At 40.2% G+C, this 20,814-nt stretch overlaps 1 protein-coding gene across 3 annotated transcripts in view; it reads left to right on the plus strand.

Annotated features, from left to right (window-relative positions):
* The window catches only part of LOC124723001, a 150,980-nt gene that overhangs the window by 66,119 nt on the left and 64,047 nt on the right, over positions 1 to 20,814 (plus strand). For all 3 annotated transcript variants that reach the window (XR_007006476.1, XM_047248175.1, XM_047248176.1), the window contains one exon: positions 12,236 to 12,298. Coding sequence is in view for 2 of the 3 variants with exons in the window: in XM_047248175.1 (XP_047104131.1) it covers positions 12,296 to 12,298 (3 nt within the window). In the remaining variant the exon portion in view is untranslated. The remainder of the gene's footprint in view (positions 1 to 12,235; positions 12,299 to 20,814) is intronic.

The raw sequence follows: 20,814 nt of genomic DNA on the forward strand, positions 1-20,814 counted from the left end.
AGACCGTCACGCCTTCGCGTTTGGGAAGCAGCGCGTTAGACCGCGCGGCTAGCCAGGCGGGCATCATGCAGTGTACAGCGGCTTGCGGCATGTTTGTTTTAGATGTAGGGTGTTCACAGTTTATGGGGTTGTCTACGAGGAGACGACATGACCTGTGATGAGGCTTGTAGTTGACCTGAACGCAACTACATCTGTTGCAACTTAAAAGTACTAGAAATCCCTTACAGTGTCATCGGAAGCATTAACTGCAGTAAGGAAGACATAGGGGATCCAGATTCAGAATTTAAACCAGCTTTTGTTGACTTGAGATCCAAATAAAGCAGCAGAGATAGATAGTATTCCAACTGATTTGCTAATATCATTAGTGGGAAATCGACTATTGAAGTTGGTGTGTAGACGCTATGAGTCTGGCTGTGTATCATTAGACTTTCATAAAAGTATCATCCAGACAATTCCGAAGACAACAAGGGGAGAAAGGTGCGAAAACTATCGCACAATCAGGTTAACATCTCATGCATCCCAATTGCTGAAAAGATTAACATACAGAAGAATGAAAAATAAAATTGAGGATATGTAATGACATGTTTTCGAAAATATGGGACAAATTTCGTTTACACATAAGCAGTTGTCGGGAACGTGACACAATTACGCAAATAACATTATAACAGTGATTGGAAAAATCCATTTCATTGAAGGTCAGTGATGATCCACTAAAAACTGCAGCTTCCGAGATGTACGTTTCAAAATCAGAATGATGTATATCGGGAGTATATAGGCTCTAATCCATATTAATATCCAGTTGGTTGGTTGGTTGGTTGGTTGTTTGGGGAAGGAGACCAGACAGCGTGGTCATCGGTCTCATCGGATTAGGGAAGGATGGAGAAGGAAGTCGGCCGTGCCCTTTCAGAGGAACCATCCCGGCATTTGCCTGGGGTGAGTTAGGGAAATCACGGAAAACCTAAATCAGGACGGCCGGACGCGGGATTGAACCGTCGTCCTTCCGAATGCGAGTCCAGTGCCTAACCACTGCGCCACCTCGCTCGGTTATTAATATCCAGTAACAGACGTTCGGGTATATTTGATAGGATATAGCATGCATCGATGTCGTCGGCGTATTGGAGTTCCATGTACTGAGAAGCTGCTAAATCCATTCACCAGTATGACCCGAAGCTCGAATCTTTTTATTCGCTGAAACGGATCGATACAACCAAGTAAATCGTTTGCTGAACGGTGTGCAGTCCTATGAGGGGAAAGATTATCATCTTTGGAACTCTCTCATCCATTTCCCCAAAAATTATTCCCCCTTCCCTGAAAAGATTTTAGATGTCATCCGTCAATCCTATCTTATAATGATTCTGTTCAGCGGAGAACTAATCGAGAGAAGGGGTGAACAAGACTGGTATCGGCGGTCATTTTTGTATGGGCCTCCTGTCTCTTCCAAGTGTTGTTGGAATAAAACAGTATTCGCTATGCCCTTACACTTGTTGTAATTACATCATTTTGCCTCTGTTTCTGTGTATTTGGAAGACGAAACACCTTAAGCAGTGTCAAAATGTTGCTGTTGTTTTACAGGTGCTATTACGCTACAATAACTCGGAAAAAACAAGCACTTACAGCGTACCGGAAATCAATCTTTTTTAGTCCTCTCTTATTACTCACATGAGTGTTGTTGGACCGTTCAGCTACGCAACAGAAGCTATAAGGATGTCGCCACGGCAGTATCCTTTCTGTGCGCGTGGGAAACGCTACACTGTGTGGTGTTTGATTAAACATAGACAGTAATTATTCGCGTACCATTCCAGTACGGATTTTTTGCATCACAATACAAACGACTAGGAGGGATGCAAATTCGGGTATGTGGTGTGCTCCAGTACATAGCGCTACAACCGTTACTCGTTTTTCTTTAATCGGGATTATGATTGTACGGTTGTCGCTTATAGAGGCTGGTTGCAGCGCAGGACAGGCGCGCTACATTGTCCCCTTCCCTTATCTCCCCCTGGGCGCTGAGCTGGTGAGTGGGATGGGGGAGGGGTACGTTTAAAGAATTGTAGCTATGTATTTGCAATCGTACTGTTAATACACTTATTCTTCTGGTTAAAAGTTTTCACAACTATCTAATATTGATAAACTTTTATTTTTCAGTCAGCATGCATCGCATCCATCCAATTCATGTGTCACAGCCAACAGTGTATCGTAATGTAGTACAAGATAGAATTGAATATCTTCCTTCTGTGAATTCAGTATTTGACTTCATTAACAATAAGTCTCTGAAGAAATATCTCTGAAACTAAATGATACATTAGATGTTGAAGATGCGAATATCTTTGTGGAGGAATGTGTTTATAGAGCCACAGTAATTGAAAGCAGGGATGACAAAGGTTATTCTACAAGCGAGTATGAACTATCATCACCAGACAGAGCTAAACGAAACGAGCTGACCGAAACCATTATAGAGAAGTGAAATAAAATGTATAAATACACAGAAAAGTTAAAAAAGGGCGTAATAGAAAATATGTATAACCAATGCAAAGAAGTTTAATTGTACAATAAATGTGGTTAATTGTAGCAATGCCAACGCATTACGTATTACCAGGAAAGGGGGAGGGGAGGGTACTTCAAGCTCACCACAAAAAAATAAAAAAATTCGTTAGTTGGTTTTAACTTTTATTAACAACATACTTTTTAAATATGTGGCGATGTATAAGTTATGTCCAGGGCCCGACAATATTCTTTAACACACACTTAGCAACACCAACGTGTTTTCTGTAATGCGTACACCATACTTTATGACCACAAAAAATTTAAAGAATACAAATGTTGTTAACTCTCGTTGGCTTTGATTCATAACACACTTTTAAAGGTGTACAGATGTGTAAGAAGGATCCAAAACCTGAAGATATGAATATTACATTTGTTGCGAAAAGTCACATTTCACTACTAAGACTTAAGTTTCTGTGTTATGTTTTCCGGAAAAATTTAAAACAATTAGGGAATCTTGTATAAGAACTCATTAAAAGCAATCAACATATTTTTCAAAATTTTAAAATATAAAGTTCATTGCCTGATTACAGTATTTTCAAAAGGTAGGCACAAAGTACACTCCCCCTAGGTATTATTAGGCTTATGAAAGCGATAAGATTTTACGAAAGCCCTCCAAACTCATATCAGTGTTCTTTAGTAAAAAAGGAGATCTCTGAAAACTTTAAAGAATACATTGATCGGGGCCTGGCTTGATTGACCATGATTACAACTAACGAAACTGGGCTATTATTTCCACCGAGAAACACAATTGTTAATGCACTGCTTCGAATACTTTTGTAGACAGATTTAAAAGAGAAAACCACATTCCTTCCCGAAAAATAACAAGTTATGTTTCCAGGAAAGAAATGAAAGACGAAAAAGACGTAACGGAGTCTGCTGGAGCATTTGTACGTGAGGTTAATGCCTTAATCGCATGCGAAACCTATAGTGGAAACAGCATTTTCAATACAGAGCAGTGACGATTTGCATATGAAATGGCAAATGTACAAAACTCATCGAATATTGGAGGAAAACACATCTTTGCTGTGGTGAAATGTATTTCATGCGTAGCAGATTCTTATACTCTCCAACTTTATATGCCATCTGCTGGATTCCTTGGTAGAAAGGTGCACTTTTTTTTAAGAACAAAATGCACCATTTGATCAAGGCTGAGACAGCTAATAACACAAGAAACTCCTTTTAACAAAGTTGTAAACTAACACAGACCCATGTTATCAGTTCGATGGAATATTTTTCTCTCCAACACCTTACTGTTGTTTGACTCTTGGACTGGGTAAAGCGATGGAGCTATATTTTAAGAACCTGAAATTCAGAAATCCTTAAATGAAAAAAGTATTCGAATCCTTAAATGAAAAAGGTATTCGCACAGAAATAATCCCCCCCACGAACCACTAAATACATCCAGCCGTTAAACGTCTACTTTTTCAGGCAATGTAAACTTGCCCGCAAGCTCGAAGGGTGTATTATAAATAAATTTATTTTGGAGGCATCGCAAGTTATACTACATGACCGAGTATTAATAATTAAACTTCATTCAGTTATTTACCACCAGATGTCTTCGCCAGTTTTCAAGGACATGATCATTCATACCTGACAGTGCACAGGAAAGTGCAACGTATTCAAGTAGCATACTAAAATCAATATCACTAGTAGAAAACATTGACTGAAGTCCTGCCTCTGCCTGGAACACCTTATAATAACATCTCATTATCACATATGAGCACTATCGTATGCAGCAAAATACACCAGCAAAAAAAATGACATTTTACAATAAACAAGCAAAAGTTCGTATTTGTAAAAACATTCCATCTTATTCCGATTGTGAATGAAAATAACTTTCGTAGGTATAATTATGTATGCATTTATGTGCATATTAATGTATGTATGTATGTATGTATGATTGCATGCATGCATGCATGTTATAGGGTGAAAATAAATGTGTACGTTAATGCTCAAACAGTCTTTTCCGTTACATACCAGTAGTGTACAGTATATTGCGGACTTCATTTTTCTTAGGAAATAACACTGCTGTTTGCCTGCAAAATGAACATATTGCTCAGGAATGCATGATCTAATTGCTCGAAAACTAGGAGTTTCGTTGAGAGGGTACCTTCACCACTACGTCTACGTTCACTGACTCGCAATGTGCCTAAGACGAGTTTTACCCAAATGCGATTCGTACAGTTGAAACACCAATTTGTTAGTATTTGACGCCATATCTCCTGAACTATGCGTCGTACAGTGATATATTTTTGTAGGTACGTCCAATGACATATTTGGATACTGTTTGCAAATGTCTCTTGAATAGAGTTATTAAAAAAGAAGTAATAAATTAAAACTTCATTCAAGATGCACCAAATTTTCACGCATGTCTATGTTCGACATAATATCTCCTGAACTATGTGCCGTAGGCCTACAATGATAAATTTTTGGAGGAACATTCAGTGGCATGTGTGGATACTGCCTGCGACATGCGTTGAGAGTAGAGTAAGTAGCAAAGAAATAATAAATTTTAACGTCATGCATGAAATGGCAGTTTTTCACACATCTCAGTGATTACGACATCACATCTCCTGAACTATGAGGCATACAATGATATAATTTTGCTAGTACATACACTGGTACATGTGAATACTGTCTGCAACATGCGTCGAGAATACAGTTAGTAGTGAAGAGGTAATAAATTTAAACGTCACCCTTTATGCGGCGGTTTCACTGCATGAATAGCGATAATGTAGTAAGCAATGAAATATCGACCTTTTGCGCGGGTTCCAAGTGTGAAGTTTGTTGCAAGTCAGTAAGTGCTCTCATTCTCAAATACTGCATGACTAAAGTAAAGGGTATTAAAATTCTTCTGGATGTTGTACCCCGTCATTATACAACATACTTTAATTATAAACTTAAAACCAACCTTTCGACCGTACTACATCGGCCTTCCTCAGGGGAAGATTGGTTTTGGTGAAGGAAAGGTGACTCTATTTATTGAACGGGAATTATCAGTGTACAGGGTTATTACAAATGATTGAAGCGATTTCACAGCTCTACAATAAGTTTATTATTTGAGATATTTTCACAATGCTTTGCACACACATACAAAAACTCAAAAAATTTTTTTAGGCATTCACAAATGTTCGATATGTGCCCCTTTAGTGATTCGGCAGACATCAAGCCGATAATCAAGTTCCTCCCACACTCGGCGCAGCATGTCCCCATCGATGAGTTCGAAAGCATCGTTGATGCGAGCTCGCAGTTCTGGCACGTTTCTTGGTAGAGGAGGTTTAAACACTGAATCTTTCACATAACCCCACAGAAAGAAATCGCACGGGGTTAAGTCGGGAGAGCGTGGAGGCCATGACACGAATTGCCGATCGTGATCTCCACCACGACCGATCCATCGGTTTTCCAATCTCCTCTTTAAGAAATGCCGAAGATCATGATGGAAGTGCGGTGGAGCACCATCCTGTTGAAAGATGAAGTCGGCGCTGTCGGTCTCCAGTTGTGGCATGAGCCAATTTTCCAGCATGTCCAGATACACGTGTCCTGTAACGTTTTTTTCGCAGAGGAAAAGGGGACCGTAAACTTTAAACCGTGAGATTGCACAAAACACGTTAACTTTTGGTGAATTGCGAATTTGCTGCACGAATGCGTGAGGATTCTCTACCGCCCAGATTCGCACATTGTGTCTGTTCACTTCACCATTAAGAAAAAATGTTGCTTCATCACTGAAAACAAGTTTCGCACTGAACGCATCCTCTTCCATGAGCTGTTGCAACCGCGCCGAAAATTCAAAGCGTTTGACTTTGTCATCGGGTGTCAGGGCTTGTAGCAACTGTAAACGGTAAGGCTTCTGCTTTAGCCTTTTCCATAAGATTTTCCAAACTGTCGGCTGTGGTACGTTTAGCTCCCGGCTTGCTTTATTCGTCGACTTCCGCGGGCTACGCGTGAAACTTGCCCGCACGCGTTCAACCGTTTCTTCGCTCACTGCAGGCCGACCCGTCGATTTCCCCTTACAGAGGCATCCAGAAGCTTTAAACTGCGCATACCATCGCCGAATGGAGTTAGCAGTTGTTGGATCTTTGTTGAACTTCGTCCTGAAGTGTCGTTGCACTGTTATGAGTGACTGATGTGAGTGCATTTCAAGTACGACATACGCTTTCTCGGCTCCTGTCGCCGTTTTGTCTCACTGCGCTCTCGAGCGCTCTGGCGGCAGAAACCTGAAGTGCGGCTTCAGCCGAACAAAACTTAATGAGTTTTTTTACGTATCTGTAGTGTGTCGTGACCATATGTCAATGAATGGAGCTACAGTGAATTTATGAAATCGCTTCAATCATTTGTAATAGCCCTGTATTTCTTCGCACATCAGAAGAAGACGTACCCACCGGAAGCCACGCGCTGATTTGCAAGCCGTAGTCAATCACTGGCAAGCCGGCTAGCCCACGAATAGCTTCTTTCCTGCACTCTACCTTCCGTCATGTCTATCCTATTATATTCTAGGGCCACTTAAGCTTCAAAAATATGACGTATTGAGACCGATCGTCTGAAGTAAATAGAGCCACATTTCCTCTTCCAAACTAGTCCTGTACTGAGGAAGGAAGCTGTAATACGGTCGGAACATGGGTTGTAAGTTTATAATTAAAGTGTTTTATATAATGACGCAGTACAACACCCAGAAGAATTTTAATCGTCATAACACCGGCCGCAGGAGCCTACGTAGTTTTTAAGTAATAGTATTCACGCATCAAGTACTACGCTGTTTTTTTACACCCACCCCTACCCCTTTGATAGGTATGTTTCTTACCTCGTTGCCGAATCTTCCCAGAGAGTAAGTGATACGTGTATCAAATCTGGTTGACATCGTTCCAGTGGTTTAAGAGGAAGTATGGAACATACATCATACATATAGACGTACATCCATTTTTATAATACGTATGGATCTGAAACATTACGGTGTCTCCAGGTTTCTTCCACGTATACAACCTTCCCTTATGACCCTTAAACCAAGTGTTAGAGATGATTAAGTTATGATCTGAGCAAAATTCTACCAGGTGGCTTCCTCTTTCATTCCTTTTCCCCAGTTGATATTCAACCACTATTTTTCCTTCTCTTCCTCTGCCTACTACTGACTTCCGTCACTTCCCTATCCCTTAACAATTTGAATTATTTCTTTTATCTCATTATATATGCTTTCAATATTTTCATCATCTGCATAGATATACAGGGTGAAAAGTATTTAAACCGACAAACTCTGGGAGGTTGTAAGGGACATCACAACAAATATTTTTCCCTAACGTCATTTTTTCTTATGAGGATTATTTAAACCGGTGGAGGCCGTATGCTCCTCAGTTGTTAGAGGCCGTATTACGATCTTCAGTTGTTAGAGGGCGTATTACGCTCTTCAGGTGTTGGCAACTGCTGTCCACCAGTGTAGTAGTGGATTGTCCCTGTCTACTAATGGGGCGATACACCTGGAGTTAATACACTGATATGGTTGGTGCGTACTACGTAGCGCACGACAACGGACGAGCTGCACAGCGGGTTTGTTAACAACAATATCCTAATCGCCGTATCCCGCTTCATACGACCTTTGCTGCTGTGCACCAATGTCTGCGTGAGGCCGGATCATTTAGCAGATTACCTGGACAGGGACGCCGTCACACGGTAAGAACGCTGCAATTTGAGGAAGCTGTCTTGCAGCGTGTGGAGCGGGATCCATCAATCAGCACTCGTGCAATTGCACGTAACATGGGGACGAATCAGACGAATGTAAGAACAGTCCTTCGAGAGCAATTGTTACGTCCATTTCACTTACAGCGTGTCCACAACCTGGAACCAGTTGATTATCCACCCAAATCACAGTTTTCGCAGTGGTACCTGGAACAGTGTGAAATGTATCCTACATTTCCATCCTCTGTATTGTTTACCGATGAAGCAACGTTCGGGCGTGATGGAGTCTTCAACATGCACAATTCGCATGTTTGGAGTGAAGATAACCCACATGCCACAGTTACTAGCGCTCATCAAGTGCGGTTCTTCGTTAATGTGTGGGTCGGCGTTGTTGGGGAGTGTTTAATTGGGCCCTATCTGCTACCTAGGCCATTAAATGGCAGGCACAATTATAGTTTTCTCGCCAGAGCATTGCCAGAATTGCTGGAAGACGTCCCGCTCCCTGCAAGACGACGCATGTGGTTCCAACATGACGGGGCGCCGGCACATTTCAGTCGTCGTGTGCGTCGATTCCTGGACAAACGGTTCCCAGAAATGTGGATTGGCAGAGGTGGTCCTGTACCATGGCCTGCTCGATCCCCAGATATGTCCCCTCTGGACTTTTTTGTGTGTGGAGAGATGCGCAACCTTGTTTACGCAACTCCTGTTGCATCAGAAGAGGATCTGGTTGCCCGGATAGTAGCAGCAGCAGGAACAATTCAGGTTCTCCTGGGGTTTTTGCCCGTGTCAGACAGAACATGATCCGACGGTGTAACTTTTGTTTACGTGTCAATGGAGGCATTTTTGAAAATCTACTGTAATTGAAATTGGGTTGTGTTAATGTGTTGTCTCTTGGTCATAAAAAATGGAGAAGTGTTTGTTGGTTTAATAAATTTGCCGCCAGAGAAATCTTCATTTACTGGTTTAAATACTCCTCATAGGAAAAAATGACGTTAGGGAAAAATATTTGTTTTGATGTCCCCTACAACCTCCCAGAGTTTGTCGGTTTAAGTACTTTTCACCCTGTACACTTGTACTACTGTGTAGGGCATTGGCACTGTGTCAATCTCGGCTCGATAATGCGTTCACTCCGCTAATTTTAGTAGTTTACGCCTATTCCTGTTCTCTTTCCTTATTCACTATTAGACCCACTCCTGCATTACCTCTACTTCATTTTGCGCTTATAACCCAGTCCTCATTTCTCCAGATGTCTATTCATCCTGCCACCGAACTTCACTAATCCGTACTACCTATAGCTTCAACCTATCCATTTTTGTCTTTAAATTTTCTAATCAATACACTCGATTAAGGGGTCTAACACTAAACTCTCTGATGTATAGAATGCCAGTTTTGCAGTTTTGTTTTTCCTGATGACGACAGTCCCTGAGTAGCCCCTGCCCGGAGATCCAAATGGAATCCGGAATATTTTACCCAACAGGACGCTATCATTATCTAACTATGCAGTCCTTCGGAGAAGTTCCGGCTGTAGTTTCCTCTTGCTTTCATCCGTTTACATCACCAACTCACAAAGGCCATGCTAACTGATATTACTAGGCCATATCAGTCAGTCATCCAGACTGTTACTCCTGCAAGAGACTGAAAAGACTGCTGTCCTTCCGGAACTACATGTTTGTCTGCCCTTTCCACAGAACCCCCCCCCCCCCCTCTTTAGTTTGGGTACCGGTATCACTGAGGCATGCAAGCCACCACACCTCGGCAAGATCCGTGGTTGATGGCCTTGCGTAATGTCCTGTGATCACAGAATCAATGACTCGCAACTTTAATCAGTAGACTGATACAAAACTTGTATCTAAAAACTTTTGGGTATACACATAAGCTCAGTCTAGCAGGCATAGTATCATTGGTATGATGCTGGAAAAATACATTCACTCTACAAACAAACATCCTTGAATAGTAGTACTATTTGACAAGAGACACACATTTCTCAAGAAGGACAGCATGGATCTACATCGATATCTACATGGATACTCTAAAAATCACACTTAAGTGCCTGGCAGAGGGTTCATCGAACCACCTTCACAATTCTCTATTATTCCAATCTCGTGTAGAGCGCGGAAAGAATGAGCTCTGATTTCCCTTATTTTATCGTGGTGATCGTTCCGCCCTATGTAGGTCGGTGTCCACAAAATATTTTCGCATTCGGAGGAGAAAGTTGGTGATTGGAATTTCGTGAGAAGATTCCGTCGCAACGAAAAACGCCTTTCTTTTAATGATTTCCAGTACAAATCCCGTATTATTTCTGTGTCACTCTCTCCCATATTTCGCGATAATACAAAACTTGCTGCCATTCTTTGAACATTTTCGATGTACTCCGTCAGTCCTACCTGGTAAGGATCCCACACCGCGCAGCAGTATTCTAAAAGAGGACGGACAAGCGTAGTGTAGGCAGTCTCCTTAGTACGTCTGTTACATTTTCTAAGTGTTCTGCCAATAAAACACAGCCTTTGGTTAGCCTTCCCCACAACATTTTCTATGTGTTCTTTCCAATTTAAGTGGTTCGTAATTGTAATACCTAGGTATTTAGTTGAATTTAGGGATTTTAGGTTAGACTGATTTATCATGTAACCGAAGTTTAACGAGTTCCTTTTAGTACTCATGTGGATGACCTCACACTTTTCGTTATTTAGGGTCAACTGCCACTTTTCGCATCATTCAGTTATTTTTTTCTAAATCGTTTTGCAGTTTGTTTTTATCTTCTGATCACTTTATTAGTCGATAAACGACAGCGTCATCTGCAAACAACCGAAGACGGCTGCTCAGATTGTCTCCCAAATCGTTTATATAGATAAGGAACAGCAAAGGGCCTATAACACTACCTTGGGGAACGCCTGAAATCACTTTGTTTTACTCGATGACTTTCCGTCGGTTACTACGAACTGTGACCTCTCTGACAGGAAATCACAAATCCAGCCACATAACTGTGACGATATTCCATAAGCACGCAATTTTACTACGAGCCGCTTGTGTGGTACCGTGTCAAAAGCCTTCTGGAAAGCCAGGAATACGGAATCTATTTGAAATCCCTTGTCAATAGCACTCAGCGCTTCATGTGAATAAAGAACTAGTTGTGTTTCACAGGAACGATGTTTTCTAAACCCATGTTGACTGTGTGTCAATAGACCGTTTCCTTCGAGGTAATTCATAATGTTCGAACACAATATATGTTCTAAAATCCCGCTCCATATCGACGTTAACAATATGGGCCTGTAATTTAGTGGAATACTCCTACTACCTTTCTTGAATATTGGTGTGACCTGTGCAACTTTTCAGTCTTTGGGTACGGATCTTTCGTCGAGCGAACGGTTGTATATGATTGTTAAGTATGGAGCTAATGCATCAGCATACTCCGAAAGGAACCCAATTGGTGTACAGTCTGGACCAAAAGACTTGTTTTTATTAAGTGATTTGAGTTGCTTCACTACTCCGAGGATATTTACTTCTACGTTACTCATGTCGGCAGCTGTTCTCGATTCGAATTCTGGAATATTTACTTCGTCTACTTTTGTGAAGGCATTTCGGAAGTCTGTGTTTAGTAAATCTGCTTTGGCAGCACTGTCTTCAACTTCAACCAATGGATGGTTACAACTTTGTCTGCCGGGTGAGAGTGCGTCTTGGAAATACTGAAGAACATGAACAGTTGACGACAGCCACCAACTATCGTGCAAAAGGGTACTTACAAAGTTTCGAGAGCCGGTATTAAGAGAGGAACCCAGGAACATACTACAGGAACCCAGTTATCGCTTCTATAGGCACCGTGAAGACAAGCTGAGACACATTACAGAAAGCACAAACGGATTTAAGCTGACATTCATCCTGCACTCCATACATTGGCGGAATGGCAAGAAACACTAATATCCAATACAATGGTAGTACTTTCTATTATATAATTCACTTTGGTTTGTAGAGTGTGAACGGAGATATTGAGTCTTTTAGTGAAAGCTAACAAAAAATTTGTCCCTTGTTTTCACAGGAATTGGGTTCACCAGATGAATCGTCAGCTCTCAAGGAAGACGATTTTCCGGTTGGTAATATGGTAAGTCTTAATATGCAACAGAGGCAATAATTAGTGATATGATATGTCACAGTAAGTAACAGCTTGTTGCTCACAAAGGCCTCATACCAGTTAAATCTATAACTGAATGTATATGGCTACAAACAAAGAGCAATTGGCTCATTTCTACTACACACTGGCACAATTCGGAATATTGAAAGGTGTGTGTGTGTGTGTGTGTGTGTGTGTGTGTGTGTCTGTGTGTGTGTGTGTGTGCGTGAGTGTGTGTGTGTGTGTGTTTGTGTTAGTGTAAAAAAGAACTATGCTTTTGGACAGTGATAAATATGGGCTGATATTTTAGTGACATGCAGAATGAAATATGCGACGCACAAAAGAATAAATTTCTAACATTATCTGACTCGAAATCATCTATTAAGTAATGACACAGGTCACCGTTTCATAAATCCCTCGCAGCAGAAGGAGAAATAGGGGCCTACATGTCATAAAACAGGACATAATACAAGAATAAACAGTTCTATATAACAACGGGTTGGATGACCATGTATCAGCATTCCACTTGTAGATTCCAGCAGTGCACTACGGTACTTCCATTTTCTGTCTAAATAAATTCTGAATACGGAAAATAGTTCACCAGGTGACAAATCTTTTAACAGAAACCTGAACTTCTACTGACTGTGTACTGTGTAATGATATCAGTTCAGTGAGGCATTGGTACCACTTGTTTCAGAATCCAGCAACACAGGATCATACACATTTCCTGAAAAATAGCTACCATGCAAAGATATTTCACTATTTACTAATAATAATAATAATAATAATGAACCCCGTGGAGGCCCGGGAAAAGAATAGGCCTCCGGTATGTTCTGCCAGTCGTAAAAGGCGACGAAAATAACAAACCACTAATAGGGCTAACCCCCCTTTTAGTGTGATTACTTGGTTCAGGACAGAACTAATGAAGCCTCGGACAAGCGCTGTCATGGTCGGGGACGACGCTTGAACCCTATGCCCGTCCACAATGGTAACGACACTGCTAGCCACACGGCAAATGATTTAAATCCAAATAGAGGTGTTTTGCAGGATATGCTTCCTGCAACCACTCTAGAAGGAAAACAAAGACAGAGGATGAGATGGTCAGATGAAGTTAACCGACACCTCATGTTCTATTATTACGAAGTAACAAACTTAGGAACCAACACAACTGAATACAGATCACAAGTATACACAACATTTATTACCAGATACCCAGAATTAAAATTTTTAACAGAACAACGACTAGCTGATCAGATTCGCGTAATAATCAAAAATAACAGGATACCCCAGTCAGAATTAGAAAACATCAAACAACAAGTACAACAAATACTGGAACAAAATAATGTGCAATCAGAAGAAGAAGAAAATACAGTAATGGACTCAAACAACCCAGAGCAAACAAAGAAAGAACAACACGCGTCAATTAAACAATCAGAGGAAAACGAAATCTTAAGACAGCCACCAGAACAAGCACAAATAGCACATGAAGTGACACACATGTTAGATATAGAAGAAAAATTTCAGTTGACATATATAGAATACAAAGACACAAATACAGACATTAGACCATTCTTGCATAGACCACCAAATAACTCACAAGTCGAAACAACTATCAACACAATAATACACAACAAAATAAATGAAAATGCAACTATGGAAGAGTTACAACTATTGGTATATGTAGGAGCACTCACTACACTAAATATACACACTAGGCAGAGATCAGAACCAACCAACACACAGAAGAAACCCACAAAACGAGCAACACAGGCTACAGATCAGAATAGAAAAACTGAGAAAAGACATCAGACAGCTAACACAATTTATAAGAAATGAAATATCAGACAAAAAACGAAAGAGGTTATGTAAAATCTCACAACAAGAAGCAATAGAGCAATTAGATGAAAAGAAGCAGAAATTACAAGCATTAGCCAAACGACTTAGAAGATACAAAGAAAGTGAAAATAGAAGGAAACAAAACCAAACATTCAACACAAACCAAAAGAAATTTTACCAGACAATAGATAACACACACATTAAAATAGACAATCCACCAAACATAACAGACATGGAACACTTCTGGAGCAACATATGGTCAAACCCGGTACAACATGACAGACATGCACGGTGGATACAAGCAGAAACAGACTCATACAAGATGATGCCACGAATGCCTGAAGTGATAATTTTGCAACATGAAGTCACCCGAGTAATTAATTCTACGCACAATTGGAAAGCCCCTGGAAATGATAAAATAGCAAATTTCTGGCTAAAGAAGTTCACCTCAACACATTCACATCTAACTAAATTATTTAACAATTACATTGCAGACCCATACACAGTCCGTGATACACTTACACAAGGAATACTTTATCTGAAACCTAAAGATCAAGCAGACACAGCAAACCCAGCAAAATATCGCCTCATAACATGCCTACCAACAATCTACAAAATATTAACTTCAGTCATTACACGGAAATTAATGACACATACAACACAGAACAAAATTATAAATGAAGAACAAAAAGGCTGCTGCAAAGGAGCACGAGGATGTAAAGAGCAACTGATAATAGATACAGAGGTGACATATCAAGCTAAAACTAAACAACAGTCGCTGCACTACGCATACATTGATTACCAAAAAGCTTTTGATAGTGTACCCCACTCATGGTTACTACAGATATTGGAAATATACAAAGTAGATCCTAAATTAATACAGTTCCTAAACATAGTAATGAAAAATTGGAAAACCACACTTAATATCCAAACAAATTCAGATAATATCACATAACAGCCAATACAGATTAAGCGTGGAATATACCAAGGAGACTCATTACGTCCTTTCTGGTTCTGCCTTGCTCTGATCCCACTATCCAACATTCTAAATAATACAAATTATGGCTATAATATTACTGGAACGTACCCACACAAAATCACATTTGCTATACATGGATGATCTAAAACTACTGGCAGCAACAAATCAACAACTCAACCAATTACTATAGATAACAGAACTATTCAGCAATGATATAAATATGGCTTTTGGAACAGACAAATGTAAGAAAAATAGCATAGTCAAGGGAAAACACACTAAACAAGAAGATTACATGTTGGATAACCACAGTGACTGCATAGAAGCGATGTAAAAAACAGGTGTCTATAAATATCTAGGATACAGACAAAAAATAGGAATAGATAATACAAATACTAAAGAAGAACTAAAAGTAAGATATAGACAAAGACTAACAAAAATACTGAAAACAGAATTGACAGCAAGAAACAAGACAAAAGCTATAAATACTTATGCTATACCAATATTGACCTACTCATTTGGAGTAGTGAAATGGAGTAACACAGACCTAGAAGCACTCAATACACTTACACGATCACAATGCCACAAATATAGAATACATCACATACAATCAGCAACAGAAAGATTCAAATTAAGCAGAAAGGAAGGAGAAAGGGGATTTATCGACATAAAAAACCTACATTATGGACAGGTAGACAATTTAAGAAAATTCTTTCTAGAATGAGCAGAAACTAGCAAAATACACAAAGCAATCACTCATATAAATACATCGGCTACACCACTGCAATTTCATAACCACTTCTACAACACTTTAGATCACATAACATCAACAGATACGAAGAAAGTAAATTGGAAAAAGAAAACACTACATGGCAAGCACCCGTATCATCTAACACAGCCACACATCGATCAAGACGCATCCAATGCATGGCTAAGAAAAGGCAATATATACCGTAAGACAGAAGGATTCATGATTGCAATACAGGGTCAAACAATAAACACCAGATATTACAGCAAGCATATTATTAAAGATCCCAATACCACAACAGATAAATGCAGACTTTGCAAACAACAAATAGAAACAGTAGATCACATCACAAGCGGGTGTACAATACTAGCAAATACAGAATACACCAGAAGACATGACAATGTAGCAAAAATAATACATCAACAACTTGCCATACAACATAAACTAATAAAACAACACGTTCCCACATACAAGTATGCACCACAAAATGTACTGGAGAATGATGAATACAAATTGTACTCGAACAAAACCATTATAACAGATAAAACACCACCACATAACAAACCTGACATCATACTCACCAATAAAAAGAAGAAATTAACACAAGTAATCGATATATCCATACTCAATACAACAAATATGCAGAAGAAAACAGGAGAAAAAATTGAAAAATACATCCAACTGGCTGAGGAAGTCAAGGACATGTGGCATCAGAATAAAGTTGACATTGTACCAATTATACCATCAACTACAGGAGTCATACCACACAGTATCCACCAGTACACCAACGCAATACAGCTACATCCAAACATATATATACAACTACAGAAATCTGTAATTATTGATACATGTTCAATTACCCGAAAGTTCCTAAATGCATTGTAACATATACTGTACAGTTAAAAGGAAGTGACGCTTGATCAAGGTCCGCGTCACTTTCCATTTTTAACCAGACATAACGTCTGAGACAGGAAAGAATAATAATAATGACAATCATTATCATCGTCAACAGTGCTCACTCTCTACCTGAATGCCTATTCATAAAAATATGTGCAAGGAACCTATTTGAGTTTCAAAAAAGGCGGCAGTTTTGCAGCGAGGCACATTTTAGTAAAATTTACACGTGGAAGGATACTTTCTGGTAAATAGAGTCACAACTCATGATTTTAATACTGATGTGTTGAGCTTGAAAGGCAGTTAACAGAATGTACAATCTCTTAACGGTAATATAACCCAAACTTCTCGTTAGTAAAGCGTGTTGAGCATATAATCCAAAATCATCAGCACGAAAATAACTTTACGCTCCTCAAATTTAAGTTTATGCTGAATGAAATGAGGTTGTTAATGATGTATCAACCAGTCTCCAGTGACTTGATAATTCGCAACATCTCCGAACTTATTCTGCTGCACATAAGCACGCGAAACGGTACTAGCACGCAGGAGAATACTATTAATCAAACCCAGTTAACCTCACATGGTAAACTGCACTGAATGTAAACTGGGTTGCCCTTACCACACATCTTCGAGACTGTTCAGCAATGTGGCTTTCCATCAAACAAAATGACTTCGTCAGAATGGCATGCATCATCAAAACTCTCCCGAACCAGACACATCTTAACACTCCAGAGTACTGTACAGCCAAGCAACAGCAAATAAATAGTGGCCGACTTCCATCGAACAAAGCACCCACATGTCATACTAGCCGCCAGCGAAGCCTAGTGGCTGATGGCTAACGTAATCTCCAAAGATCTACTTCTGATGCATTGAATTAGCTATGTACTTTTGAAAGAATCGAAATATTTACACTGAAACTGGTTATTGTGAGGTCTCGAAAAAAGTAGGAAAATAAATACTACAAATCACGAAAAGAAAATGAAATATATTACAAGAAATCAAAAAGCCAACTAACAGGCATCTTTCATCACATCCTCCTTACTGGATTGAGAAGATTTGGGTCGTGCTCTGGAGGAGACGACCAGAGTACATTCCAGATTCCATCATCACATCGTAATATACTGCTAAACATTATAAAATTATTAAATAAGATGGGTAAAGAATTAATATAGAAGCAAACAGTGACTGATCAGAGTAATGCACAGTAACGCCTTACGGGAGACTCTACATAATTATGTTCTACACTCACGTTCAGAAAAAAAAGAACAGAACACCTTGAACGACTAGAGATACGACGTTCAGTCACAGGACATGTAAACTAGTATGTTCTACAGAAATGATCAGCATTTGAGCCATGTCAACCCGCGAGTTCAAGGTCAACATTGATATCGCAGCGCAACAATACCCAACGGTAAAATGTGCCTGCGACTCTCGTCACCTCTGGCGCAACAGTGGTGCAGTGTAACACATCGAACTCTATCCGGGGTGAAAGTCCGTCGCAGTTTATTATGGCATGGGCTACGTGCGCGTCGTCCAGTTCTCCGCCTACCTTTCACGAATCTGCAGAAACATGCTAGACGGCAATTGTGTATGGAACGACGTCACTGGGGACGGGAATGGCATCAGATTGCGTTTTCGGACGAATCCAGGTTCGGTTCGTTTGAAAATGATGGCCGCATTTTGGTTCTGCGCAGATGGGGGGAACGGCATTACAGTGACTGCATTCGCACGAGATATACAGCGCCAACTCAAGACCTTATGGTGCTGGGTGCAGTTGGGTACAGCCACAAATCACAGTTGGTGCGTGTCCAGGACACTATGACCAATGTGACCTATGTGAATGACATTCTGCGACCCGTAGGCATACCCTTTCTGCACGACAATCCAGACGCCATTGTTCCGGAAGCCAATGACGACCACATGTTGCTGCACGAATACGTGCCTTCTTGGTGTCAAGGGATGTCAGCCTTTTTCTCTGGCCCGCCATATCACCAGACATGTCGTCAATCAAAAGTGTATGGAATATGGTGAAATGTCGGTTGCAGCGCTGTGACCCAATGCCAACCACCACCGATGAACTTTGGAACCAGGTGAAAGCAGCATGGATGGCTATACCACGGGACGCCATTCGCGCCTTATACGTGTCGATGCCATCGCTCATGACGGACCCTGTGCCTAGCCAAGAGGACACATACCGAACTGAGGTAACTGGAATGCTAATCACTCAGCAGAACATATTAATGTACATGTTCTGTGAATGTGAACGGCCTGTTTCTAGTCGTTCAAGGCGTTCTGTTTTTTCTCGACATGTGTATATTACTCCCAGCTTGTAGCTTGAAGAGCTTACTAACATTACAAGATCAATAACTAAAATCTGTCAAGTATTCATAAATATGTCTTAGCAGAAAAAACTTAAACAACCTTACTACCACACGAACGCATTCGGGAGGACGACGGTTCAATCCCGCGTCCGGCCGTCCTGATTTAGGTTTTCCGTGATTTCCCTAAATCGCTTCAGGTAAATGCCGGGATGGTTCCTTTGAAAAGGGCACGGCCGACTTCCTTCCCCATCCTTCCCGAGACCGATTACCGCGCAGTTTGGTCTCCTCCCTGAAACAACCCAACTCAACCCCACACCACACGAAACTATATTGAATGTAAATGATGATGAATAAGTCATCATATTTTGAAACTGATACTTGAAATGTTAAGTTTCAATATTAAAACATCACTGTCGTTTAAATTCTTGTAAAATGAAGAAATGTGGAAAACAGCAAGATACTTCGCAACACAAGAACGTAAACAATTATTGTGCCTCAATCAGATATCAGAGTAACAAATATATAAAATTTTAAATTTCAGTAGCACAGATAGTCTTATCTCATCTTTTGACATAAAATATCTACATTTTCCAAGATTTTTTAAACTAAATATTTTGACACTACAATGTTAAATTCTTTTTCGTTTTAAGAGAGAGAGAGAGAGAAGAGAGAGAGAGAACTATCTCTTAGTCTTTTGGGTAACATTTTGAGTTAACTGGTACACCATAAGGGTAATGGGCCTGTTGAGAAACACTGACACAAACATTGCATTCTGGCTGGGAGTACCTTTTTTTAAACGGTTCATCAGCTTGTATCACAATCCATAATTTGTACAATACTTGGGAAACTGACAAACTCTTTTCATCCTGGTTCGGTAAAGCATGTGATTACCCATCCAACAATGTAGATTGGAAGTCTGGTGTAAGCTAAAAAAATGGATCAAATGGCTCTGAGCACTATGGGACTCAACTTCTGAGGTCATTAGTCCCCTATAACTTAGAACTAATTAAACCTAACTAACCTAAGGACATCACACACATCCATGCCCGAGGCAGGATTCGAACCTGCGACCGTAGCGGTCTCGCGGTTCCAGACTGCAGTGCCTAGAACCGCACAGCCACTTCGGTCGGCCTGGTGTAAGCTAAAACCAGGTGACAATGAAATTTATTGCCGTTTAACTACACATCACACTCCTAAGTGCTAAACATTTTTCTCTCCCATCAGCAACACATTTATCACATATGCATTTGTACTTTGGCACGCAATTCATAGGTTTCCTGTCATCTCTGCAGAACGTTGCTATACTGTCAGGCACCAAGTCTGATTGTGGTTATTGTGGCCCCAATGGAACATCCATGGGCCTCCACATTTCGAATTCTGTCATCCTTGTGCCCACACGGCATCTCTCTCTTTCCTCTGGTCTCTCTGTACAATAAACATGATTCTCCATAAATCGTTTTTATACTCAAACATGATCATCATTAATTTGTGAACAGTTTTTATAAGACACACTCACTGCATAATCAGTCGCTTAGATCTTGGGTTAGTGATTAATAAAATTCAAGAGCAGATCTCATACATTTGTCAAATTACTTCAAGGGAACAAATATCATGACATATTGTTACAACAACAATAAAATATTTCACTTCAAAACTAAAATGAAAGGTGTACAATTGTATATTCATTCTCGTCCAGTTTCCATTATTACAATCATCTTCACAAGAGAAATAC

Source organism: Schistocerca piceifrons, chromosome X (genome assembly GCF_021461385.2).
Source record: "Schistocerca piceifrons isolate TAMUIC-IGC-003096 chromosome X, iqSchPice1.1, whole genome shotgun sequence".
Classification (NCBI taxonomy): Eukaryota; Metazoa; Arthropoda; class Insecta; order Orthoptera; family Acrididae; genus Schistocerca; species Schistocerca piceifrons.